At 37.6% G+C, this 27520-nt stretch overlaps 1 protein-coding gene across 9 annotated transcripts in view; it reads left to right on the top strand.

The window, feature by feature from the left end:
• TRPS1 (transcriptional repressor GATA binding 1) overlaps positions 1–19349 on the top strand; it is a 211281-nt gene extending 191932 nt beyond the window's left edge. For all 9 annotated transcript variants that reach the window (XM_085221598.1, XM_085221601.1, XM_085221599.1 and 6 more), the window contains 2 exons: positions 7992–8114; positions 13169–19349. In XM_085221598.1, the coding sequence (XP_085077724.1) occupies positions 7992–8114; positions 13169–14230 (1185 nt within the window). In that variant the 3' untranslated portion in view covers positions 14231–19349. The remainder of the gene's footprint in view (positions 1–7991; positions 8115–13168) is intronic.
• The last annotated feature ends 8171 nt before the right edge of the window (positions 19350–27520 follow it).

Below are 27520 nucleotides of genomic sequence, written 5' to 3'. Positions count from 1 at the left end.
CAAAGAGAAAGCAGGACAGAAATTAGGTAGCCTGTAGTTTCAGTACTTGTGAGCACACCTCAGCATAGATAATGCATTCCTTGCGTCGATAGGCACAAGGAGAGGAGAAAAATGGTGCTGCGTTTTGGGAAAACAAAGACAATCGGGGCTTTCTTCTCGAGCAGCTGCAGCCAGTTCCACTAATGGAAGTGCAAGAGCAGAAACTGGCAGCACAAGGTATGTGTTCGTTTTTACAGATGGCAATGCAGACAAGTTGGTAATTGAGAAGGAAGCCGAGTACGTGAGCGTTTGACGGGGCACGGCCCATTACAGTACTTTCCTATGTAATTGACTCAGTGAGCTATGGGAGACAGAATTTCTATTCCTCTTGAATAGGTTTTGGCTATTGCAAAATGTCATCATTATTGATAATGAATTGCTAGATGATGGTTTTTGCTTTTTTTTTTTTTTTTAAATGTAGTATTAGGGCGAATAAAACTTGACAAATTCATTTTCGGTTTGGCTTCTTGGAGGTCTGGGTTGTCGTGCTGGTAGTCAGTCGCAAAATGCAGCAGGAGTGAGATTGAGTCAAACTGCGGTTGCTGGTGTTTAAGGCACTGCAAGGGTTTTAGAGATGATCAGCTTGTGTCAGTTCCAGGATCAGGCCTTGGCAAAGTATTATATTTAATAAAAAGCTGTTGAAGGAAACTGCTATCCAAAAAGTCATGCTTTGCATAGAACAATCAAGTAAATAGTTAACTCTCTGAGTACCGGATTAACATGTAGTTCCACCAGAAAATATTTCTCAGTGTTTGTTACAAACATCTCAAGCTCAGTTATTTGGCCTGTGTATGCATTTGGACCAGCAAATTATTACATATAATTTTCACATATAATGCTTACACATCAATCACCAACAACTGCACAGAAGGTTTTAATGTTTCATATTTTTCCCACTGCAGATCATGAGGAGGAAACTGAAATTACCCTCCATCCCTGTATGAATTAAAAAGGAGATGCATTGCAGAGTGCATACTTTGTGCAGAGAAGAGCTCAAATGAGGGAAAATGAATACCACAAGGACATTTCATTGAAAAGTGCACTGTGATCACTTATGTGATTCAAAAGATGGTGAATTCCTGCCTGGGGACCTTCAGTTCTGTCTGAAGGTCTAGCTCAGAGGCAAAGGTTGGGTGTTCCATAGCTTGAGAGAGGAATTAATGGTGAAGAGATTCAATAACAACTGATTTTATGATCTCTTTGCAAACCTGTGTAGTTCTTATTTTAAATTTAATTATTCATTTTGATTAGACAGTTGTTTAACTTGGTAGCAATCATGACATCCTTAACAAATATTTTACAAAATTCTGCATTCTTAGTAAGCCGAAGAGATCGGAGTTCAGTGTCTGTGTTGTTGGGGTTTTTTTTGTGTGTTTTTTTTTTTTTTTGTGGTTTTTTTTTTTTTTTTTTTTTTTTTTTTGTTAGTGAAGTGCCCCTGTCTCTGAGGCAGCTTTACAGACTACAGGGAAATGCTAGGAAAGCTGGGACAAAAACTACTCATCTGCATTTTTGTTCCTGATTAAAAATAAAAAATAAAAAAAATAGCAGTTTACATGTGCAATAAATATTTACTCTCCCTAAGGGATCGGGTTTAGAATTCTGAAAGGCTGAGCTAGTAATAATATTTAATTTACAGGTTTTTTTCACTCTTTAAAAACCCCCTGATTCCTGTCATTAAAATTTTGTGATGCAGCATATATCATAAAAGATGCTGTTACAATATAGCATTAAAGTTTTTATGTGAACAAGGTGTGTAATTTTAACTTTCCTCTTGGCATTACTGTTTTTTTCTACCTTGCCTTTCCTAACCTCCTTCTTATGTGTCTTTCAAGTGCAATTCTCTAATGTGATTGTTCTTGAAAATTTTTTAGATGAAGACTTTGGATTTGGCATATTAAATTGACTTCAAGAGGCATCTTTTAACTCACCGCTGAGGTTGAAAACAAGATTCACTTTAACACTCTGCCTTATGCATTTCATTTTTTTCTGACAACTTACACTTTGAGGCTTAAAAGTATCTCGTCTATTCCTGAAAGCTTTCCAAGCTATGAAGGGAAGAAAGCCCATTGACTTTATTTTTAATTTAGACGAAATTACAGCAGAAGCAACTGAACTTTTAAAATGTGAAACTTTACAGGGACATAGTTGTGGCTATTTTCATAGTTAAGAGTGAAAGCCGTTTTGATGAAACACATTCAGAAAGGTCTGAATGGCTCTGCAGCCAAAAAAAAAGGAGGGCTAAAAGTTTCTTTTCTCTTTCTAAACTGAAGAAAGTAGCACTTAGTCCAGCATCTAGATGCTGCGTTCCTGCCCAGTTCTTCAGTTAATCTCAGCCTTTCCAAAGCATAGAGAATTCACAACTGCCTCTTATAAGGGCATGTAGTGGACAAAACCTGGAAAGATCCAGTGGTTGTGAAAAAAAAATTCCAAAATAATCACAGCAGTGCAAACACGATGAAACTGCGAGTGCCTGTTCTCTGAACCTCACGGCCATTACAGATCAGATGCCATCTGCTTAAAGCTGGTCTCCAACCTGGAGGATCACCTGCTTTACACTGAACCATAGCTGTTCAGGCTTCCTGGTGCTTCCCTCCTGACCTCCTTGTGGCCAGAGTGCATGTAGAGCCAGTGCTTAGCCCTGCTTTCATTGAGGCCTGTGAGGCCACAGCCTTGTCTGTGGAAATAGATCAGGCATATGCTTATCCTTGTTAACATTTATCAGACAAGAGGGAGTGTTTTTAAACTAAAAAATGGGGGATTTAGGCTGGATGTTAGGAGGAAATTCTTTACTCAGAGGGTAGTTAGGCAGTGGCACACGCTGCCCAGAGAAGCTGTGAGTGCCCCATCCCTGGAGGTGTTCAAGGCCAGATTGGATGTGGCCCTGGGCAGCCTCATCTACTGGAAGATCCTCTAGTTCCAGCCCCCTGTGCATGGTGAGAGGTTGGAACTAGCTGGTCTTTAAGGTTCCCTTGCAACCCAAGCTATTCTGTGATTTTATGACATCTGCACTGGATATATTCTGGACCTGTGGTTAGAATGTTCTCCATTTTTGTCACAGAAGAAAAGCCAAAGATGGTCAAAAGATCCATCCAGGCTTCGCTGTCCTATCATTATTTTGTGATAGGGAAGTGAAACTAATCAGCAAAAAGACAAGTTTTGTTGTGTCCAAAATCAAGGAAAAATGCTTGGCTGATGCCTGTGGAGCCTATTTGAGTTTATAAAAGTATCTTCTGGCAGAAATTTTGAAAAGAGGATGTATTTGGAACTAGAAGAAGTCAAGCACCCTCAATTAGTCTGGCTTTCTAAAAAGCCACCATTTTTGAGTAGCGTCTTTGGCTGTGCGTTTACAATATGTATTTTTCTAAATGAAGTTCTGTTAAAATACTATCTGAAAGTACACTGTGTTTTAAGTATTTGCCTGTTACTGTAGAGTAATGACACTTCTGCATGGCTACAAAATTTGAAATTGTATAAAATGTGAGACATCATCTTTAAAATCTAAATGATGTTGTTGTTGGTTTTTTAAAATGAAAAACAAGGGCCTGATACTGTCAGTATACCTAAATGAATAACTTCTTACAGTACTCTCTGTTGTTTTACTGGCTAGCAAAAATCACTAGTAATTCTCTTGTTTAAATTATTGAAAACCATTTAAGGAGTTAAAAAAAAAGAAATTACCCATTCAAACCTGATGATGTGTATACCAGGTTTCAGATTTGTTCAATTAGAAATGGTCAAGATATGAAACCATACAAAATGTGAGTAAATACTCTGCATATCAAGGGTTGTTATACAATTACATGCTTCAGTATGGTTCTTACTACGGGAAAACAGTAGAGAGATCTGTAATGCTTGTTCAGTGAATAGTTACAAACTTTCCTAGCTTAATTATATAAAAATAATAATCCACTTGTTGCTGTGCTATAATATTAAAATGTACACATACTTATTTCTCCCAACGTTATATGAAGAATTTGAAATTCCCCTATCCACTCTCACTATTCCCACCTCAATTTTGGCAGATCTCCAAATTATAAACAGCTGAACTGATTTAAATAAAGTTTTCAGTACAAAAACAACAACAATAAAGAAAGGTTACATCTGGGCTGAGAAAAGCATGTGCCAAGTTTCAGCCCAGTGTGATTTGAGACAACAGTGACGTTAAATGCCCAAACTCAGGAGTTGGAATGGAAATACAGAAACTGCACTGGCCCCTTCAGGATTTGTGATTGTAATGTAGTGGTTACAAGGCTCCAGATGATTAAGGCTTGACTTAGTAGATGCATATTTTAGTTACTTACATTCTTCAGACTTTTCTTCCAAAGATATATGGGAAATTTTCATTGATACCTCCTGTTAGTGCTTGTGGCACTGAATGGGAGACTGTGGCTCAAGCCTTCCCATGATTAGTTACATTGATTTACCATTTCTGAGCTGATCTTAAGAGATTCTTCAATTATGATAAGTCTGTTCGTGTTTGAAAATGAACAAAGGGTTCCGTATTTCTTTAAAATGTTGGACAGGGTTTGTTCAGAGTGCAGCTCTTGAGCATATGCCTGGGTTTTATTGAGGCTGTGGTCTGTTGGTGTTGTTCAAATTTTGCTGAATTGGAGCTCAAATGTCTGCTCCTTTGTGAGACTATCCCAAAATACTAGCAGTATTGGCTGTTGTTCTTGACTAACATAAAAGCTGAATATGCAAAGCCAAACAGACACTCATGAAGTAGAAATGTCATCACTAACTTCCAGGACAAAAAAATAACTACTCAGATAACTCCTGTTTGCTAATAACATGATTGAGAACATGATTTCTCTTAATGGAAAGTGAAGGACAAACTTTTTTTTTTTTTTTTTTTTTTTTTAAGAAAACTATAATAGGTTAGGAGAAGAGAACTAGGAGCATTTTAGGTTTTTAAAAAGAGCTTCCGTTTTTTCCATTTTTTCTTGGAGGGATGATCAACGTGTCTCAGGTACATACTTGACAAGCAGGTCAGTTTTCTAGTTAATGGGATTTGGGAGCCAAGAATATACTCTGATTCTGCCCCAGTCCTTTTCACTCAGGAAATCCACTTTAAAGCAACACATCCCCATTATAAAAAGCTGTTTAAAAACAAAGAAACAAACAAACAGAAAAGCCCACCGAAGTACCAGCATTTATTTTTTCCAGAGGTTACTTGTTTTTTTTTTTAATTCATTAGTATGTATAACAATTGGAACAGTTTAGCTGAGATTCAAAATGATTGTTCATTTTCCTGTACAGTCTTTAAATAACAGAATGATAAGAGACTAGGAAGGTGAAGAAAGGTAAATCTATGTTAAATGTAGGGAAGTGTCTCTCAGTTTTGGTGTATATCTATGTATCTATGTATATCTATATGTCTATATAGAGATCTATATCTATGTATCTATATATATCTATATAATATGTACCTTTGTATTTTGGTGCACTGGTATTTTTTTGATAATTTGTAGCTTCTTGTCAGCATTATTTCATTGCAACTGAAACCCATGAAATGTTTCTCTAAAATGAATGAAATGTCTTCTCTAAAAAACCAAACATGAAAATGGAAGTACTTTTCTCAGTGTTTTAAACATATACTAGTTCCATATGGTTCAGTGAGGATTTCAGTCTCCTTCCGTCACCATTCAGGTGTATGTGAATACAGAGCATAAGCCCTAAACTACCTTCTCTGTATTTTAAAAGTCTTCCATGACTTTGTAGAGGCTATTTCCAAAGCTCAACTAAAGCAAACAGAAATGAAAGGGTGGAAAGACTTACTCAGATTAACACTCTACTTGTCTAATATACCACACCAAGAAACCATAGGCTGAGAGACAAAAAGTAGGAATGGAAAGGAACAGTTACGCAGTTGTATCTGAATCCTGGCCATATACAGTCATTTCCGCTTGGAAACTTCTCGCCTTTCAAATGGACCAAACTGGGGTTAGTTTAGTGAATCTTTCATTGTGCTCTGAAGGAAAATATTTCAGAAGCCAGGTGAAGTTTTGCTGGGGTATGCAACCACAAACAGCGCTGGGAGCTCCAGTTTACTGGGAGGTGAAGGCACCTTCCCAGTGGATGCTGTCTCGAATACACAGTGTTCGATGTTGGCTGAAGCATATCGGCTACTAATCAGTTCTCCCCTTACCCAAATGGAGAAATAGTAGTGCATTGCTGCTTCTGATTTAAGAGACAAAGTAGGAGATGATGTAAGAGGGTGAGAGAGAGATTATCTCGACGACAGTCTAGATTTTATTGTATCACCTTAAAGTATCACAACCTGCTGTACTAATGAAATTGTGTTCTTGGTTTAAAAGGGCAATTGTTAGCCTGACTTTGTGCTCACTAAAAACATTTCCCCAATCTTGTTAAATTATTGCACTCATTTCAGATTTTTATGGCTGTGCAGCTTACCAGCCCTCATTTCTTTACGTTTCATTCATTTTCCTTGTATTGATGATTAATAGAGGATGTCGAATGTTAGAGTGAGCAGGCATCAGCAAATGCAAGATCATAATTAGTTTAGCTGACGAGGGCCTCTGATAGCACTTGCATCTGGATGGAAAAATTACCCTATAGGGAACTGGCTGCTCACCAGGTCTTTTTAGTGATACATTGTGAAACACCCGATGAATCAAATGCCCTTTCAATGCCAAGAAAGTGTTCCAGTCTTGAAGCCAAAATTATGTCTGCAGAAAGCTTTCCATTTGAAATGTATCAGAGTACAATTATAACCATTGTATTTTTTTGGCATGAACACTGGTCTTCTACAGTATAGACTAAAGTTAAATAAATTACTTAAATTTTATGAAACCCTGAAATTTTGACTTATAGTGTTAGTAATTTTTAATTTATAATAAAATTAGTTTTCATCCAGACTTGTTTTTCCCTATACTCGACCATTCTTATCTTCGATGCTGAAGGTTTCTTACTGACTTCTTTTCCTTTGCTAAAAGGGAACAGAGTTGAAATTCAGATTTTCTTTTCAGCAAAAGAATTCCATTTCCTGCTTATTAGTATTTGTGCCCACAAACACAGCCTGACTTTTATTTAAATGAGAGATTTAATAAAATCATTGCTCTGCAGAAAGAATTTAACGAGCAATACTCATAAACTTGTCTACTTTTAAATATTCTTGGATCATTATGAAAGCTGATGAATGCACAGCTCAGTCTGGTTAAAAATCAACTGGTATTTAGGAAAGATGTACTGTGCCTTTCTTTGCCTGAATAAAATAAATATGTCTGTGTGCTGATGAGACTGTTTCTTGGATTTCAGGTAAAGCTCAAAAGAGGTCTCATTAAGCATACTGTACTTTTTTTTGTTTGGCAGAGTTTACTCCTTGTTCTTAACGGGCTGAGGGAAGTTTATGCTCTTAACTCTGCTTTCTGAAGTGAGTGGGAACGACTGGAACTGAATATCGTGTATTCAATTAATGAACTATAGTCTCTAATAAAGGAATTAGTATGACGCAAATACAAATTGCAACTAATTATCATGGTGGTGTTTCAGGATCCCTGTTACCGATCGCACTTTAAAATCAAGCAAATGGAAAAGAAATAATCTGTTGTGAAACGCAGTGAACAAAACAGGAGAAGTTTACGGAATGTTCTCTGTCAGCTTCCAGAGTGGTTTTTCAGAATTTGCTGTTTAGAAACCATCATTAAATGCAAAAACCTGAAGTTCAAAAAGTTAAAGCTGTTACTCTGAAAAGGCTTTGGTGTTTCACACACCTCATCCATCACTCCAGGGTTAATTATAATGAAAATCAGTGGTGCCTATTAAGCACAATTGAACCTGACCTCATTATGGGCAGTGTGGGTTTATACTGTCATTGTTGCCAGTCTAGAGACAAAACTCCTGTGTTGATTTGTCCTAACTCCGCAGATCATGTGACTCACCTCTGACCTGTTTTTTTTTTCTGTGTTTTTTTTTCTTCTTCCCTATTTCAGAGACGTAGAGGCTCGGGTGTTTTTTGTGCCAATTGCCTGACCACAAAGACCTCTCTCTGGCGAAAGAATGCAAATGGTGGATATGTATGCAATGCGTGTGGCCTCTACCAGAAGCTTCACTCGGTAGGAAGAACTTGCTGGTTTGTTCAGAAAAAAGGGGTTATACAGTTAAGCTGGGCAACTGTGGTCTTGCCTGGTTGTGTGATTACTACCACTCCCTGGCCTGCAGTTAATTTCCTAATGGGGATTTGCAGTACGGTCACTTTGGAATCAGATGTGATTCATTATGCAAAAGACTGGGATGCTGTGGGTAGACATGTTTGAGATCACCAGTGATGCATTTAATTATTTTGATACGAAATAAGGGGAAAACTATTTCTTTTCTGGGAATTCCATTTATAGGCAAACAGTATGTTGTGATGAAGCTCTCTTCGTATCAAAAATACTGTTTTTTGCTTGCTTTTACTCTTCGCCCCCCCTTATTCTTCACACCAAATTTCATAGAAATTCTTTATTTTTTATTTTTTTATTTTTTTTCAGTTCTCTTTTTTCCACAGTTCCTGTAGTCTGCTTTAGGATTCAGAAGTAACAAGGAACTGCTCACGTGATGGCACTCATTACTTTCTGAGATAATTTTTCATCATCCCTCTGGATCAGGCATGGAATAAGTAATAATCATGGGCTGTCTGCGTTGCTTTTCGTCTCATCGACACTTGGCTTGATCCTGAGAGATGCTGAATGCTTTGGTCCAGGTCCAGGAAAGCCATGTTTAAGTGTTTCTTTGGATCTGTTCCAAAATGCTCAGAATCTTTTAGATTAAGACCCAATATTATTTTTAATGTTGGGTTAAATATTATTCCCTGCTATGAAATTAGAAAGTGGTACTGGTTTTTGGTAAGGGAAGCTGAGAGACTTTGGGAGTTTGGCAAGGCAAGGTAACAATCTAGACTTTCAGCGAAAATCAGAAACCTGTGTTTTGGTTGAGAATGCATTTTCTTAAAACATTTTTTAGAAATTATATTTTCAAAATGAAAAAAAAATAGCAACAACAACAAAAAAGCGGGAAACTGTTTCAAATGCATTATTACTCAAGTGCCTATGTATCTGTAAATTTGAGGCATAAGCTTCTAAATAAGTCGGTCATTTGTATGGATTTTATCCTTTGTCTCATGCTCAGGCCAAATAACAATCCTGTTTACTTAAGATCACTTTATAGAAAGTATTCCAGTTTTCATAAGCAGCAAAATGATCACCATTGTTAAGCAGTTGCTCTGTTTTCTGTGTCCTATCATTCTGAGATCGACAACTGTTTTTTAGCTCCAGGACATCCCAACCAATCAGATGACAACTCATTGAGAGAAGATGGACTAATGCATGATTTCTGGCCAGCATCTTGGTCAGGTCTTGCTGAAACTATCATTTTCCTGGAGAACTCTGAAAGTTCTAAATACGTTATCTGATTTAAGTTACATTGATTACTGGTGAGCATCTACAAAGGTTTAAGAAGGACAATTTGGCTTTGGAACATAAATTTGACATTTGATTCCATTTATTTTTAGAATTTCTATGGACAGCCTCCATTTTTCCTTTATATGATATAAATTTCTAAATTTAAGTATTGAAGTTCACCATAATTACTAGTATAACTTAATGAATGTATAAAAGAGGCAAGTATCAGTTTTGAATTAAAAACACAGTTCAGATAATTCTTATGAGCCATATAGCTCAAGCTAGTATGCTTCCCACCATAATAGTTAACAATGCAATGTCAAACTTCATTTATACATACAGAAAAAAAGAAGATGACACTGTCTTTTAAATCAACTGTACAAGCATGACAATAAGCTGTCATTAAGTGGATATTTAACAGTATCTACAACTGAACTTTTACCAAACAACACAAAGAATTCTATTAAGACACCATTCTGATGTGGTACAGTAGCAACTTCGGTGTGAACTGGGTTCTTAAATGATCAAACACGTCTCTCCACGGTGTCTCCATTGGGACACTGTTTAAGACAGTCCCATATTCTTGTGTGTGACAGCAGAAGTTTGAAGATTTGTTTTATCTATATATCTCTCTAGCTATTTCTTCATGAAAAATTGTAGTAAGTATTGGTCATTTCTATGTTTTTTGAATTAAGGAATCTAGGATGATACAGTTATTAGGCTGAAAATATAAAAAAATCCAAGGGAGTAGAACTGTTCCCTCCTATAAGCTGCCCAATTAAACTAAATTATGCTACTCAACTGAATAAAATTATTCACCTCCAGTAGTGCATTTCATAGCTACCTTTCAATTGGATTATCTCTGCTTAAAACTTCTGTGCTCATTAACCAATCAATACTTAAGAATGTGTATCATACACTTATCTCTGCAGTCTCATGTTTTACTGGTATTTAGTGAGGAGAAAAATCCATGATTTGTCCAATAGTACTAAAGAAATACGGACTGATGAATGTTAATATTGTAATGATTCCTGGTATGAGTCACATTTCCATTTCTATCAATATACTTATGGACCATTTGCATGAAGCTTGTCAAATGTTTCACATTTCTCTCCCTTAATGCAGACAAATATGTTATGAAATGTGTAATAATATTTAAATGGTCAATTATTAAAATAGTTTAAGTGAAAAAAGACACTTCCATGTCAGTGAAAGCACATACACAATATTCGCATTTACTGGTGTGGAAAGATATAACCTTTTTCCCTCTAGAAAGTCATGAATTTGACCACTTATATTGTGACGTTATTCCTCTTTGTTTAATAACTCTAATACAGTCATGGAAAACTAGATCTTGTTCGGTAGAGATTCTTTGGCCAAATTCTCAGACTACTTCCTTGAGGGGTTACAGCATATTACTCTAGGATTAGATATAAATGATCTCCTAGTGCAGAGGTCACAGCAATTTCCCATTGTGTATAGGAAGTCTCGTCAAAATAATTCACTGAACTATTTGCTGAATTTTGTTTTGTTTTATGCTACTTGTACTTTTGAGGGATGGAGATTACCAGTTGGTACAGAGATGGAAAAAAAAAAAAAATTGTACTTCATACATTATGTGTAACGTATAATTAAAGATCTGATATAGGCCATTTGAAAAGGAAAATTTTGGCAAATTCTGTTTTCTAATTTGAGTGCCTCATCGATTACCTAGAAGCAAGTAATTTTTTGTGTGTTTACTTGCAAACACAGGTAATGTTGCTGTCTGCACCTTTTTACTATAAATAGGAAATACATGTGTAGTGTTACTCTACTGAGTATGCTGTTTTAATCAGCTGAAGACTAGTCAGAAGTATTGTTAAAGTGTACCTTCAGCCATTAACTTCTGGCACAGTGAGTTGAAATGCAAATGTGTGAGAGGGATCCTCCCTCACAGGTGTGAAGATGTTTCTTTTTACTGCTTACAGGATCAGATTTCATACCTGTAGCAAGGTGAAAAGCAGTACCAAACCTCTGGAAATTATATTCTGAACCCATATAAAGTGTTCTGTAGTGTATAAATCAAAGTTTAGTGTGAGCAACATCAACAGATTTGTAAGTTCTGTCACACTTTGTCAATATGACAGTGTCACCAAAAAGTAAGGAAGTTAAACTGAGCTTGTGATATGTATATTAATTGGTCATTGAATCTGCAACTATGAACTTTATTTGTATAAAATTTACATTGAAATATTCTAATTTAATCTGAACATGATTTTGCCTTGGCTTACGTTGGTCTCTTTGAGATTGGTTCAGATGCTCGTTTTCTGCTGGGTTGAAATTTTATGTATTTAGACTCTAAATCAGAGTCTTTTTATTTAGATTTTTAGTAGAAAGTAGAATTTGAACTGCCTAAAATGTGGTTAACCATTAAAAATGAATAGACATCAGGAAAGTAAATAGATTAAAAAAGAGAAAATGGCATATTGAGAGAGAGAAATAAGTAGGAGAGTGAGAACTCCTCCAGCTCTGGATACTTTCATATTAATATATAAAATTATGTTACATTTGAATTACAAATTGTTTTGGATATTGATTGTAGGCCAAAATTTAGTCTGCTCTTTAAAACAATGTTAAAAGGAAAATTCCCAAGTAAACATATAAGTGGAATACTTTGTGGGGCACTTCTTTGGCCTCTAACCAAAACAGGATTATGTGTGCATTTGGATGAGACAAATGGCAACTCCAGAATACCAAACTGAATGACTTTTAGGTAGTTTTTGTTGTCTTAACATCTGCCCAGTAGAGCAACACATACTGACATTACAGTACCATCTTTCATGCACATACCATTGCCTTCATGCCCAGGGGCCTTTCAAAGAGGCCTGGCTGCTGTCCTACCTCATACTGTTTTTCTTCCTCCATGCAGAAGTATTTTCAGCTCTTCTCTAAATAGGCCACCTACTCTGAGCTGGTGTGGGGAAGTATCAAATGGAAACAGAAGGCCTTGCTTGGTTCTGCCTCTTCCTGGCTGTTTTTTTCTTTGCAGACCCTTTCCTTCCTTCTAGGGCCTTCCTCTCTCCCTCATGTAGCACAGTATTATAACATCTGGGAAAAAATAAATTAGGAATGAAATTAGGATTAGAAATGAAGGAAGGGGCATTGGTGACAAAGTCCCAGCATCTTTGTGCAGGACTGCATCCGTTCTGCTAGGTAACAGTGGTGATGATTAGAAAGTTATGTTTTTACTGTCATTTCTTATTTGTAGAAAAATGGGGTAGGTGTAAAGGTAAGTAATACCCAGTTCTTGCTGTAGTGTGATCTGTGCAAACCCCTAGCTAGTACCAGCCCTCATGACATAGTACATGCAGTAACACTAGTGTGTAGAGCCATGCATCTCCTACCTGATCTTTAGCTCTCAGCACCCTCTTTCAGCGGATCTCTCCCAGACTTTTTCAGAAATATGACAACTTGGAGGCTTCATTCTTTTTTAAGCAAAAAGGTATAGTACTAAGATGGTTCACTTAATGTGATAAAACAAAGCAATTCACAGTTTATTGTTACCATGAGGGGCCAAGTAGCAGCCTTTTGGTTTGCTTTATTTGTGAAAAGTAGTAATTTCCTTAAAACTCTCTTGTATTATATCTTTTCACAAAAGAAAAGATAAATTTGCATGAACCTGGTCGGGTAGATTTGTTTAATGTCTCTTTCTTTTTCCCTTTTGTTCATTATGTGCATGTTCCATGCAGACTCCCAGGCCTTTAAACATCATTAAGCAGAACAATGGTGAGCAGATCATTAGAAGAAGAACAAGAAAGCGCCTTAACCCGGAGGCACTTCAGGCTGAGCAGCTAAACAAACAGCAGAGGGGTAACAGTGAGGAGCAAGTCAATGGAAGCCCCTTAGAGAGGAGGTCAGAGGATCACTTAACTGAAGGTCATCAGAGAGAAATCCAGCTTCCCAGCCTCAGTAAATATGAGGCCCAAGGTTCATTGACTAAAAGCCATTCTGCTCAGCAGCCAATATTGGTCAGCCAATCTCTGGATATTCACAAAAGGATGCAACCTTTGCACATTCAGATAAAAAGTCCTCAGGAAAGTACTGGAGACCCAGGCAACAGTTCATCGATATCAGAAGGGAAAGGAAGCTCAGAGAGAGGCAGCCCGATAGAAAAGTATATGAGACCTGCGAAACACCCAAACTATTCACCACCTGGAAGCCCTATTGAAAAATACCAGTACCCACTTTTTGGACTTCCGTTTGTACACAATGACTTTCAGAGTGAAGCTGACTGGCTGAGATTCTGGAGTAAATATAAGCTGTCTGTTCCTGGGAATCCACACTACTTGAGTCATGTGCCTGGCCTACCAAATCCTTGCCAAAACTATGTGCCTTATCCCACCTTTAATCTGCCTCCTCATTTTTCAGCTGTTGGATCAGACAATGACATTCCTCTAGATTTGGCGATAAAGCATTCCAGACCTGGGCCAACTGCAAATGGTGCCTCCAAGGAAAAGAGTAAGGCACCACCAACTGTAAAAAATGAAGGTCCCTTGAATGTAGTAAAAACAGAGAAAGTTGATAGAAGTACTCAAGATGAACTTTCTACCAAGTGTGTGCACTGTGGCATTGTCTTTCTGGATGAAGTGATGTATGCTTTGCATATGAGTTGCCATGGTGACAGTGGACCTTTCCAGTGCAGCATATGCCAGCATCTTTGCACGGACAAGTATGACTTCACAACTCACATCCAGAGGGGCCTACACAGGAACAATGCACAAGCTGAAAAGAATGGAAAACCTAAAGAGTAAACCTTAGCACTTAGCACAATTAAACAGAAATAGGTTTCCTTGATGGGAATTCAATAGCTTGTAATGTCTTGTGAAGACCTATAAAGCACTTCATATAGAGAGCATGCCTTATCCAATATTAAACCCCTTGTCTTTTCTTTTTCTTCTTTTTTCTTTTTTTTTTTTTTTAATTTTTGTTTTTGTTTTTTTTTTTCTTTTAAATGAGTGGGTTACCAAGAAAAAAAAAGAACAACTGTGTGGTGGCCTGTAGGTGGAGGAGATAGTAATATGGGACATGGCCCACCAAAGCTAGCCAGAATGCAGTGTACCATGGCAAATAACTTTGAGAACATTTTACCGGACATTTGATATCTTTGCTGTTGTGTAAGAGACATAACTGGCGAGAGTGCAAAGATGTGTATATGTATATACTGCTGCAGAGGTGTAGTGAACATATGCACATTGTATATAAGAGCTAGACTTGTTAAATATGCATTAAAGATCATTTTCTTTTTTTCAATTTGGGCTAATTTCTGCCCTACAACATGCCTTAGGATCACTTTCTCCTCAAAGCTTTGGCAGATGTTTCTCAGACTCAGCTGATTTTTAGCTACCATTTTATCACTACATTCTTTCTGGCATACTTTAGTCTAGGAAAACCATTTTGTGCTAGTGAAGTCTCTAACACAGAAGCCACACTCTGGGTTTAATTTGCGTGGAACAAGGTAACCTGCTGTATTTTATTTTAATATATTTTAATATATTACATTTCTAAACCTTAAAGTCTAAGGTTACTTCTCCACAGACTTAACATTGCTATACATACCAGTCAGTCCCTTCAGTAGACTTATACCAGCTTTTGCTAAGTAGCATTAAATGTCTTCATAGTACTTTTTAATACTTCAAGCTTTGTAAAAACTGTCCATGAAGGGAAAGCTCCTCAGCATAACTGCTCAGGGAAATAGGGCTAAATAACTAAATATTAAATAATTGGTTAAAGGTGCTGTTAGACGAGCCTCCATGCTTGCTACAAGGGTGTACAAGAACTGACTTTAATCATTTTCATTATAGTGTCCCAACCAGTAGTTTATTATTTTGCCACAGGGATGTAGAAGATATTACAAGCTACTGGATGCACTGTCAGATTAACTTATTTCATTAAAGAAGTTGGGAGAACAAATAGAAAAAAAACCTTATTTTTCTAGTAAATATTAATGTATTACATTTCAAATAATGGTGCCTGACATATTGAATAATTATTTTCTACAGTGTACGTATGCAACAAAGATATTCCATCATGCATTAGAGTCAGTTCTGGCTCTGCCTCGCTGTTTACATTTGCAAATGTAGCAAACAAGGTAATGAAGCAACTATTTCTATTGCAGTAGGTATCTTTTTTTCTGTGTGTGTGCATTAAAGTTGTAAACGATAACATGAAATGAATGAAAATTGTTGATATTAATGGTATGGAAAAACAAGAAGGAAATGAAAATATTTTTATGCCTACTTAGGAGAAAAAGGGTAGCACTATTCATTCCAAGTACTTTTGTATTCTTAAGCTCTTAACTCACATTGTTATGCTTAAAATGATAAACATATATCCTCTTTTTATTGCTTTGTCTGTGTTTCAGAAGAAACATTTCAGAAATTATTTTGATAAGTGCTGTTCGATGATGCAGCGCTGATGTTTTATTGCATTCTGTAGTAGCATTGCACTCCATTTTTACAATATTACGCAGTTGCTTTTTTGTTTTGTTTGGGTTTGTTTCTTTTTCGCAGTGCAGGGTCTTAGCTCCTTATGGTTGGATGGCAGGTGTAGCTCAACTGGTTCATGAATGTTGCAGCGAATGAAGTTTAAAATGTCTTTCTGATACTATGTTGTCTTTTATTTCTCCATTCATGCATTTTATTTTGTAAAATGTTCTATAAAAATATCTCTGGACTAAGTCCTCACTTGAGATTATATGTAAAGGGTCCTATTCTGATCTCACTTACATGCCGCCTTTTTCAGACTTTCATGTAATTGAAACTAAAGCATCATAAAAAAAAAAATGTTCTTGTATTTAACATACCTGAATCTCACCACTCTCCCTTCTAGGATTTGGTGCACTTGTAAGATACTTAACCAGATAGACAGGGAGGTGGAAGATAAAAGGAGAGATGATAGGAGATGTCTTACAGGGGTTGGCAAAAGGAAAACAGGGAGGAACTGGCCTAAACATTCAGCACTTTGATAGTCTTTTGAAAAACAACGTGCCTAAAGGAGCCGGGAATGACCATCACCATGCATGAGAAGCACTTACACAGCAGATCACCAAAGGTCTCACTGACCTTGGCAGTATTTCTGATGTTACATTTTCACACAGATGAAACATTATTGCACAGTTTCTCTGATTTGTTAGGCACAGACAGGCTATTGTTCATCATTAGGCTTGCATTCCTTCCTGCTCCACCCATTGCTTCTATACTGGTGAGCAGCATATGGAAAATCCCACTCAATCCGTTCATGGTTGAGTTCTATAAACCTTTATTAGTGTTCTAGGTTAGCAAAGGATATTGGGCCACATTCTTCTTATTCTATTTTTAGATGAATCTCCTGTTTGATACCATTGCCGGACAATGTCTGGTTATGTTTTTACTATTGTTCTCCAGTAATAAGTTCTGACTTGGTTTTTGTTTATTTGTTTTTGTTGGGTATTTTTTGTTTCCTTTTTTTTTTTTTTCTTTTTTTTTTTTTTTTTTTTCTTTTTTTCTGTGGGGACTGAAATAGATTGCCCTCGTTTTGTTACGTCAGGGTCCAGTGTGTGTCCTTTTCAGCTTTTCCATGAAACGTTAGGCTCACTTAGCAGTGATTTTATTGGCTTCAGATTTAGCTGCCTGCCGGTTATCAGTAGTGACTGTTTTGACTTATTTCTTCCGAGACCTACCTGTGGCTTCTTCACTGATAGAAGCTGCATCTTCATGGCAAAATATGTTATGGGGGACATGCGCATTATAGAACTTGAGCACCGCCCTGTACTTCATAGTATCTCTTGCTACTCAGATGCAAGAGGCCAATAAGGAGGAATACACCCATCAGGGTTTGGGGATGAGGAGAAATGAAATGTTAAGAGTGCAAAGAACAAGACAGTTTTTGATATTAATAGTGCACCTAGATAGTGCAAATAAAATTGGAGGAAAGTGTGTTATTCTTGCCATGACATATTGAGATGTTCTGAGATTTCTGTTTTGTAAGAAATGGGACTTTGCCGTAGCCTGTTCTCTTTGATTGGGTTGGGGGGAGCACAGTTACGCTTATTAACAAAAAGAGGTGATCCCATTCCTATTCCAGTCCCCCTTATGACGGATCAAAAGAAGAATAAATCCTGAATAAACAACTGTCAGGTGCAAACCTATGTTAGCACACACAATTATTCAGTGCACCCGCTGCATTTTAGTCAACTTACAGCACTAAAACTTAATACTTTCGAAGTATTTATTCTTAGCATTCCAGTGTCTTCAAAGTGTAGTGCTTCTCTTACTTATGAGTGGTTGTTGGAGATCTGAAAATGCATCTCGAATGGGACCCCAGACTGAACAGAGGGTTCAAAAACAGAGTGCGTGGTATCTAAACTTGCAGAACAGGAACATTTTCCACTTCTGATGAATTAACACTGTATAGTGGACCTGTCGTGCAGCATCTTCTGCAAACCAAACTTTCTTTAAGCTGTCACTTCGTGGCTGCTGCCCCCTAGTTTAATGCAGCAGGAGACAACAATTTTCTGGAGCACAGTTTTTTTATCAGGTCCTCGACTTTGAGCACTTTCCAGCAGAAGTTTTGCGCCAGATTGCCTCTATGCTGAAAGATGACACTGGATACCTTCTATCTTTGCTTCGGCTAAAAGTGTACTGGTGCACTGGTGTCAGTTATAAAAGAAAGAGCATAGAGACATCTTAGGAAGTGTAAGCATGCCGAGGGTGACAGAGAGGTGTTTTTTTTTCAACCAGGAGTAACAGAACAAAAGTATGCAGTGCTGAGACACAGTGGTTATGCAGTGGGGAGATCTGATTCAGAAGCTGCGAGTGGACTTTTAAGTCCATCTCTGGAGAGGACAGTGTTGCTTTCTAGTCATAATTGCTTGCATTATGCCCTGAGGATATTGTCTATTATCTGCTTTTGCCCAGGATGCATGAATATATTCCCATTCTTGCTCCTGTATTGATTTTTCTTGGCCAGTTTAACATGCTAATTCCTAATACTGGTCAGGAAAAGCCAAAGAGATTAGAAGTTCACTTATGTTCATCCAGAAGGGTAGATACATTTCCTTCTGCTTCTGTGGAGACGGTTATGCTTGGCAAAGGATAGTGAGCAATTTGTCAGCATATCCCAAATGTGATAGATAAGTGAAAAATCCCTTCTAAACTTTTCTGTAAAGTTAAGATGAGCCAAGTAGAATGATTTGCATTATTTCCTTACCCCAGAATAGGATTCATCCCTACCCTCTTCCTCACAGTTTTCTTTCATGCAGCCGGTTCTGGAGAGCTAGCAGTTGGCGAGATGCTACCTATACAGTAATAATATGTAATCCCAATTTTCCTCATTTTAGGGGGATGAAAGACAATAATCTAATGGTTCACAGCCCACAGCCTTTTTTTTTTTTCTTTTCTTTTTCCCAATACACTTAGGAAAGTAAAATGCTTAGAATAAACCTAACATCTACCAGTTTTCTGTGCAATGTCCTGTCATTTTGGTCTCTGAGCTCTCATATAATACGAGAACAGGTGAAAAGGAAACATCTCAAAATGCCATTGTATGTTTAGCTTATAGAAAATTCACCAGCAGGATAAATAGAAAAAAAGAAAAAAAAGTACTTAATAAAGAATGACTTCATGTTGCTAAAAACCATCATTAAACTTGTAGCCCTGATTTGACTCTAGAATGTTGGCTCTTATTGTTTTGTCCTTACAACACATGGATGTGTTTTTTGTTTTGTTTTGTTTTGGGTTTTTTGTTTTGTTTTGTTTTTTGGTTTTCATAATGCATGTTCATTTCTACTCACAAACATGTTCTTGGTGTATTTCTTATGCAAACAATCTTCAGGCAGCAAAGATGTCTGTTACATCTAAACTTGAATAATAAAGTTTTACCACCAGTTATAAATCAGATTCATGTCATTGTTTCTGGGGAGAATGTAATGTCATGGTGTCGCTACAGTGTTGTGGGGCCGGGGAGGAAGAAAGCATGGAGCTGAGCTGCTGTGAGAGCTCAACGTGTCCTGACAGCATCTGTGGGTAACAGCTGATGATGTCAGCTGAAAGGCAAAGGCAGAACTGCACAAACAGTGACTGTGTGAAAAGGAGAGAGGCACCTTTAGAAATAGATTCGCCCTATTTCGGTCTTTCTGCATTATGGATTCTAGATGTGATCCAAAACTCCTTCAAGTCAATGACAAGGTGTAGAGTGAAATTCTGTTTCAGTGGGTTTTGAACTTTTTTTAATAAGTTATAATCCTGGCATTATATTGCTGGTTTCGTTCCAAAGAGGAGCACATACTGGAATAATTTTGAGGATGGCATAAGATAGGCTGATTCTGCGAAGTACCCCAGGGCTAACAATTCTACCTTTCACACAGGGTCCATGGTGGTCTTTAAATACTCCCCAGTACTGAGGACTGTGGTTTTACATCACGCCTGCAACTCATCCATGAAAAACTTGCTCCCATCACACAAGTTATTGACTCAACAGTGACTCAGGAGCAGCGTGCCACCTACAAAGTTGCCAGTTCCTCCAGCAACCTTGGAGGCTTCCTCAGAGATCTGAAATCGAAACACTGACCAAATCAGCTCAGCCTGGTGTTCATGTTTGGATGAGCTCACAGCCCAGGGTGGTATGGCTCCCAGCCATAATTTCCATTATGCTGTAATTTCCTTTCTCCATAGGTTTTTTCTCCTCTCCATGGTTGAGAGAGTGTTCACTCTCATACAAAATAATGTCTTTAAGTAATACAAAATGGTAAAATCTGTTTATAATGTTAGAGTACAAATGTTCTAGAGCTCAATTTTAGAAGCACTGTGCCAGAAATAACTTCCCCCTGCAATTCATTCTTACAGTCAATTCAGATGCAGACCCTATGCATTTTCAGTCTCTTTTTAATTTCCTGTGATTAACAAAAATGGTAACTGTAGTAAAGGAAAAAAAAGTTCTCAAAGGCAGTGTTGGAGACATCCACTTTATGCTTAGTCTTTATGCATTCTGAAATAATACTATCTATTTAAGCTGCTCTATGAGTATCAGGAGACTTTTATCTGCGCGTATACACCATCAAGATGTATATACACACAAGATATACATGTATATACACATGCAATATATGTAGATACACATATACATACAGTATCTCCTGAGGGTTAAAATTATCAAATATTTTCATGTTGAGGATAGCATGTTCTTGTTAACAACTAACTCTGATCAGTGGAATCTGTCATTAATCAGAAGCAAAAACAGTGCTTAATATTGCACTTCTGTCTCCATATACATATGTGAGTCCATAATTCTAAGAGCTGATGACCTCAAATTTTCCTTTGTGGTTCTACTATTTGTATAGCTTAGAATGTTAATGCCTTCCTCTTGTAACAGCAGTTCCACGTGCAAACAGTTCATAGAAGTGTTCACTGAAGCTTTTATCAGGTCTTAATATGTTGTGATTATAGGGTTTAAATTTGTACCGAGGATCTAGAGACTTTTTGTTCTTGCAGCAGTGTCTTTGATTGTTTCCTCTTCAGGTTTTACTACTGCCATCTTGGCATAGATCAGAACGTTTTTGTCCAACATACAGCATGCCCAGAATATAAAAGAACATAAATACAAAAGTACATAAATACTTTGGAGTATAGAGCTGATGCATAAGAAAATCGACAGAATGAATTAGCAGCTTTATTCTCTGTGGAGGGGAAGAAGAGTGCTTTCAATATTGTGCTCTTAGGGAAGAAGTTGAATGGTTGTTGTATAACCTTATTTATTGATGAATCATGAAAAAGTAACTTCCACTTCCACACAGTCTTTATAAAATTGTGTTGACAGTAGGTGGGGATATGAAATCAATGAAACAGCAGAATGTCAGTGAAGGAGTTCAGTTTATTTATCTGTACTTCAGCCATAATGGGCAATTACGCTGAATGGTTAGGCCAGCTGAAACCTGATGGAGGTAGAGTTTGTACTGACACCCGCTACCTTTGATTTCCCGGAAGAGTGGCTAATCCTCGTGTGCAGAACAATTATTCCGTGGGTCTTTCCTGTAAGTGAAAGTGTCTTCTTCACATACAAAGCAATAGAAGTGTCTTTCACACCTTGTGGTTACAATGTCAGTGGAAGTGTCTGATTCACTTCCTTATGCTGCTGTGGAATTGACAGCTTAATGGTGAGAGTGATCGGGTGACAGTTCTGTCACCTAGCTGTGAATGGCTCCATCAATGCTGATCCAATGTCAGTGAGCTGTCCAGAGAAGAAATACAACCATTTAAAGGAAAAGAAAAGAAACAGATTTTAAAAGAATAAAAACTGATACAAACTGTAAAAAGTGATGACTTGAATTTGCTACAGATAAGCCAAGGTTAACGTTTTGCTTTGTGATGGCATTACTGCTTCTGTAGTCTCGTTTCAGAGTGGAATCATATTTCTGACTTGTAGTACAAAAAGCAAAGCCCCAACATGACCTAGCTCTCTCCTCACTGTATTATTCTTTTAAAAAAACAAGACAAGGAGTGTAAGCATAGATTAGGAGAGCTTTCTAAATCATCATTTTGTGTCATTTATTTTGGTTAAGAAAAATTATCGTAAAGCAGCATTAGAAGATGTTATTTCCATTTTAATCAAAGTAAGATATTAAATCCAGTAGAACCGGAAGCAGAATCCCTGGTATGAAAGTATGAGGTGTGGAAGCCTTTCAGAATTGTAAGGTGGTTTTTCAGAGTTAATGTTCCCTAGGGGTGCCATTCACGCTGCATACTTTGGACATCCAACTGTAAATATTCATTATGAACCTCATTTCCCTCTGCAGTCTGTCAGATGGTCAGAGCAGGAGCTTAGGAGATGTTTCTAGCCACCCTCTGAAGGGGTTCAGCCTGAATGACCTCCAGAGTTTGCTTTTAGCCGAGGTGATTCTGTGATTATAAATGATCAGAAACCCAGTCCATTTGTGTTTCTTCCTTATGATTACGGCATATGTAGCAGGGAGCAATTGGAGACAGAGTACAAGAAAATTGAAGCACATCTGTAGGAGTGAATGAAGAGCCCTCTGTGTTACAGGCCACTAAGAGATCAGAGCTGGACACAAGTACGAAATGCCCCATGTTAAACACATAACTATTTACAGGTGTACAAAGGTTCTTCCATCTATTTATGATTCCATGATAACTCATTGCAGTAAATCTTTGGTAATTATGCATTAACCTATACAATTAAGCATAACATGCTGGACTGCTGATACACTGACAGCTCTGTTATTCCTATCCATTCTCTTGATGACAGTTTTCCACTGGAAGCACTAAGAGCCATGAGGTGCATCCTGAGCCACTTAACACGCTGAATGGGTGTGAGCACGTTTTGAGGGGCAGCACGTTTGCAAGTATTTGCAGCTGTGGGCCCTGTGTTGTCAGACCAGAGAGTGGCCCTCTGCATGTCACATTGCCAACAGAGTCGTTGCCTATTTACTCATTCCCCTTGTCTGATGGGATGGCCAGGGCAGATTTGCCTGATTTTCAGTATCTGTGATCTGCTCTAGTTATCTGGCTCACTTTTATAGGTAGAAAACATGGCATCCACTTTAGTAAAGGGGATATGTTGCCTAATACTGATGGGAGGAAGTAGTATTATTGAACTCAGTTGTAGACAGAGTTACACAATATATACATAATAGATGTCTGCGCTTGATCAAATAGATCATATTTTTTGTTTTTTTTCTTGTCTTATAATATGAATTTTGTGGGCTAATCTTTAGCTTCTAGTAATACAAAGACACAACAATAATGAACATTCCCACGCTTCCAGTTTCCTAGAACTGAACATGACCACCCATTCCAAGCTGTTACAATTACAGACACTCTTGAAGCAGCCCTATTTTTCTTGCCCAGAAAAGGGCAAATATGTATATATATATATTTTTTTTTTAAACAAAATGTTTCAATTTTGTAGTGAGAAATTATTTTCGGAAAAGGACTTGCTTCAACACTTTTTTTTTTTTTTTTCTTTTTTCTTTTGTGAGCTTTACTTAGAACTTAATAGGCCTTATTTCACTTCCCATTCTAGGAAGATTTTGGCCTGACAATAGAAAATATTCTGTGCCTATATTCCACATTTTAAAGAGTATTTTTGCTAGCTCTTTGATGGAAGCCACTCTACATAAAAATCCTGAACTGTTTTAATTATTCAATTTAAAAGATTTCAGTGCAGTTTGTTGTTGTTGTTGTGTTGTTGTTGGTTTTTTTTAACAAAACATATAGTTCTGCTTTCTGAAGATGCACTTGATTATTTTCTGGCAGTGCCTATACATACATTTAAAGCGAGAGGCTGCTGTGACATTTTCATTGCATTATGCAATATCATCTTCTGTGTGCTAGACAAACTAGCCACTTAAAAATCTTTTCATGGAAAGCATGCAATTAACTGTTACACAAAGCTTGTTTCAGGTTATCCACAAGAAGTAATAGTGAAGATTAACTTACCTACATAGGCCACCAAGTTTGCACTTAAGCTAGATTTCTCCATTTCCTGAAGAAAGACTGCTGCTGTTGAGGAGAGATGGAATAGCACAGAACTCCCTGAATTACTACCATATAAGAAAAGGCAGGCTTTACCCTGCATGTAGTAATAAATGATAAAGATATTTGGCCACAGAGCAATGACAGAAAGCCTAAATACACAGAAAACATAGGAAATTCAGATTGGAACATAAGGACTGGAAAAAGTATTAATGGAGCAAGAGTGAAATGTGATTACATGAAAAAAAGAAGGGAGGTCAGGGGGGAAATATATACTTAGTAAAGGTTAATTTTAAGGAAATCTTGAGGCTACTGAATGCATAAGTATAGCAAAATTCCAGGGACTTTTGGAAATGTCAGATATAACCGCTATCATGCAATTACTGTCTGATTTTTGGGAACACGTCTCAGAAGAGTTCAGACATTTTCTTTCTATCATCTGCCTGAGGCCACAACACTGAAGGCAGCAACACTTCAAGCTGAAGGTGCTGCCAAAAGAAGCAATCCCACTCCTATCTTCCCTGTGCTGCTTTCTTCCCTCTATTGCACAAGTATTTGTGTTTCCATGAGATATACCAGATCAGGGAACTAATCATCTCCCGCTTGCCCCCAAAAAGGTCACTTTTAACCCTCATTAATTCCCTGATCCAATTCCCAGCACAGTGACAAAAACACCTGTGTCAGCGATAAGTATGTGGTGGTAAAACGAGCAGTCAGCGATGTGGAAAAAGGTGGTATGGGGTTTTTCTTGGCAGCTGATGTCAGCCTAAAGTGTTCAGAAGCCTACAATCCAAAGGGCTGTACTGATTCAGCTTAGAGCAGATTCTAAGCTATCCATCAAGATTGATTTTTGTTGCTTGGAGTCCATATGAGACATGGAGGCAAAACCTCAGTTGTAACAATGAAGACATTCCTTCTGCTGTGCCAGAAAGATGTCTTGTCCTTCAGTGAGCATGGCTTCATTGTCCTTCATGGCATGAACTCCAGCCAGTCTGCTTCTCCTTAGGCAAAAGGGGTGATCAAGTCCTGCCATTTTCTCTTGCTCAACTGTGCTTTGTGCAAGTGCCTTCTTTGCCCACCCAGATAAATTGATTTCATGCACTTTTAATATCACAATAAAAAGTTCACCCACTTCTCACTGTGCATCCTGATACACCACATCTCTGTATTTGTTGCACTATTGGCATAAAGGTGTGCACTGCAGACTCCTCACCGAAGCAAGCCACTATGGATGAGATACATAAGGACATAAAGAACTTTCTCTGGGTGGAGAAAGTTTTGAGGGTGGTTATCAGTTTCACCTTACTTTGATGGAAGCTTGTTCCTTTGTTCTCCCTCTCTCCCTCCCATTTTCTCGTTTGGTTCTGTTTTGCCTCTTGCAGCTCATCATTGGACACTGTAATATTTGCCTGTAAACATCCTGGGAACACCATCTTTTTTTCTTAGACAAACACTTTCAAATATCCTTCCTGGATTTGCCTATGCAGACATTGAAACATTTGATTTGAATTGTAATTGCAGTCTCTCTTCAGGTCAGGATGTTCCTCTTCTTCTTTCATACTTCTGTAATTAATACTGATTAACTAAGACAAAGTTTTAACATAACTCACTAGGCACCTTACTGCTGAAATTGGAACTCAACTGCCAATGTCCCAGGTGACAGAAAAGCGGTGGCTGGGTTCATTTCTTCTTCTGTGCAGACAGTGGGCCTTGCAAAAGAGTCAAAACTCAACTAAATTCTGGATTTTGGCTTTTTAAATAAGAACAAAATTTGATAATAGGACAGTATCTGGCTTTAACCACCTTCCCAGTTTGGTTGCCTCTAAGGATTCTAATTCTCTAAACTATTCGTTGTCACTGGGTAAGGGATTAAGATGAGACAAATTTAGGAAAAATTTATTCTCGGAAAGAATGATGAGACCTTGGAACAGGTTGCCCATGGAGCTGGTGGAGTCACCATCCCTGGAGGTAATTGTGACATTGAGGGACAAAGTTCAGTGGGCATGGTGGGGAGGGGTTGATGGTTGGACTAGGTGATCTTTGTGGTCTTTTCTAATCTTAATGATTCTGTGATTCTAAGAAATGAAGCAGTAACTGCCCCCAGCTGCCTATCTGCTCACCCCTGGTGTAGGAGGAGTGTGTGCAGAGGGCACAGCAACACACAAATCTGATGATGCTGAATCTGCTCTGCCCTCCAGCCACAAACCTGCTGCTGCCTGTATTTATCCTCTCCTGCCCGTAGATTCACAATACTACATAGATACATGGTACAAATCCACCACCACCACCTTTCGGTTTATGAAGTGTTTTCAGCGAGTACAGAGGACAGAAAGAAACTGGGGAACAGAGAGGAAGTTGGAAAACAGAAGAACTACAGATCCTGAACACCATAAAAAGCACCCTACTGTAGTAAATTTTAAAATTATAAGACTCCCAAGGTCCCACTGAAAGCAGAGAAGCAGAAAGGAGAGAAGGAACTATGGCCAAAGATTACAGAACCATAGCACTACTCCTTATATACTTAAAGCACATTGTAATTAGATGAATGTATTTTGAGTCTCCACATTAAAATAGATGATAGAATCTGCTCTTTCAAGCTGAAAACCTTTTCAAGCTGTCTTTTCCTGAAAATAAGACATTTTTTATTTTATGTGAAGTTGTATGACTGAAACACATGGAAAATCTAGACCTAGAATATTTATAATAAATTATATAATTAACATCATGAGGATTTTGGGGTCTGGATAAGGCAAGGAAAGCAAAGACATAGTTTATTGTGTCTGTGAGTTCACATCAGTGAATATTACGGCGTGTGCAAGAAGGATTCATCAGACCATCTTCTTATACTATGAAGAATATCAAGACCAACCTTTGATCTGAAGTATTATTTTGGCTTCTCAACTTGGATTACAAATAATTTTGCATTCTATTTTTTTAAGCAAAAATTTCTAAATTTCCATATAGATTTATGCACTGGGAGGTTTGCAGAACACCTTGAAATGTGTCTTTACATAAAGCATTCTGGATAAGATATCTATCTCTAGTTCTAGCAATAGTGAAAATGAACTTGGTCAATTAGACAAGGACATGAATTTTAGGCTTGAAAATTGTCAGTTCTTTAGCCAACATCTGTCAAGGCTATACTTCCTTATCTTACACACAAGAAATGTAAAAGAGTAAAAATGGTCTCACATTTATAGCACTGTTGCTTCTGCCATGCTGAATTAATGAACCTTCCTGACAAACTTGACGAAATGGAAACTATTTCCTAGATGCATAGAAGAGTGAATGGAAATCTTTGATACCAGAGACAAAAGCTGAGATGTTACAGTGAAAGATAGACAGAGATATATACTGAGTTAAATAATATCCTTGTTTCCCATGGCACTACTGAGATAACAGAAAAATAATATTTAATACCTTGATTCTTTCAATATCTCCAAGCCCTCCTGCTTCCACTGAATGAATGAATACCTACTAGAGTCACAATCTGCATTTACTTTATTAACCCAAAGAGCTGATGTCATTTACTGAATCAACATAATTTCCTGTAGATTATGGGTTTCCTTAGAGGTT

Source organism: Meleagris gallopavo, chromosome 3, assembly GCF_905368555.1.
Source record: "Meleagris gallopavo chromosome 3, MGAL_WU_HG_1.1, whole genome shotgun sequence".
Classification (NCBI taxonomy): Eukaryota; Metazoa; Chordata; class Aves; order Galliformes; family Phasianidae; genus Meleagris; species Meleagris gallopavo.
Note: the sequence above shows the minus strand (reverse complement) of the source record. Positions and strands in the feature narration are given on the sequence as shown.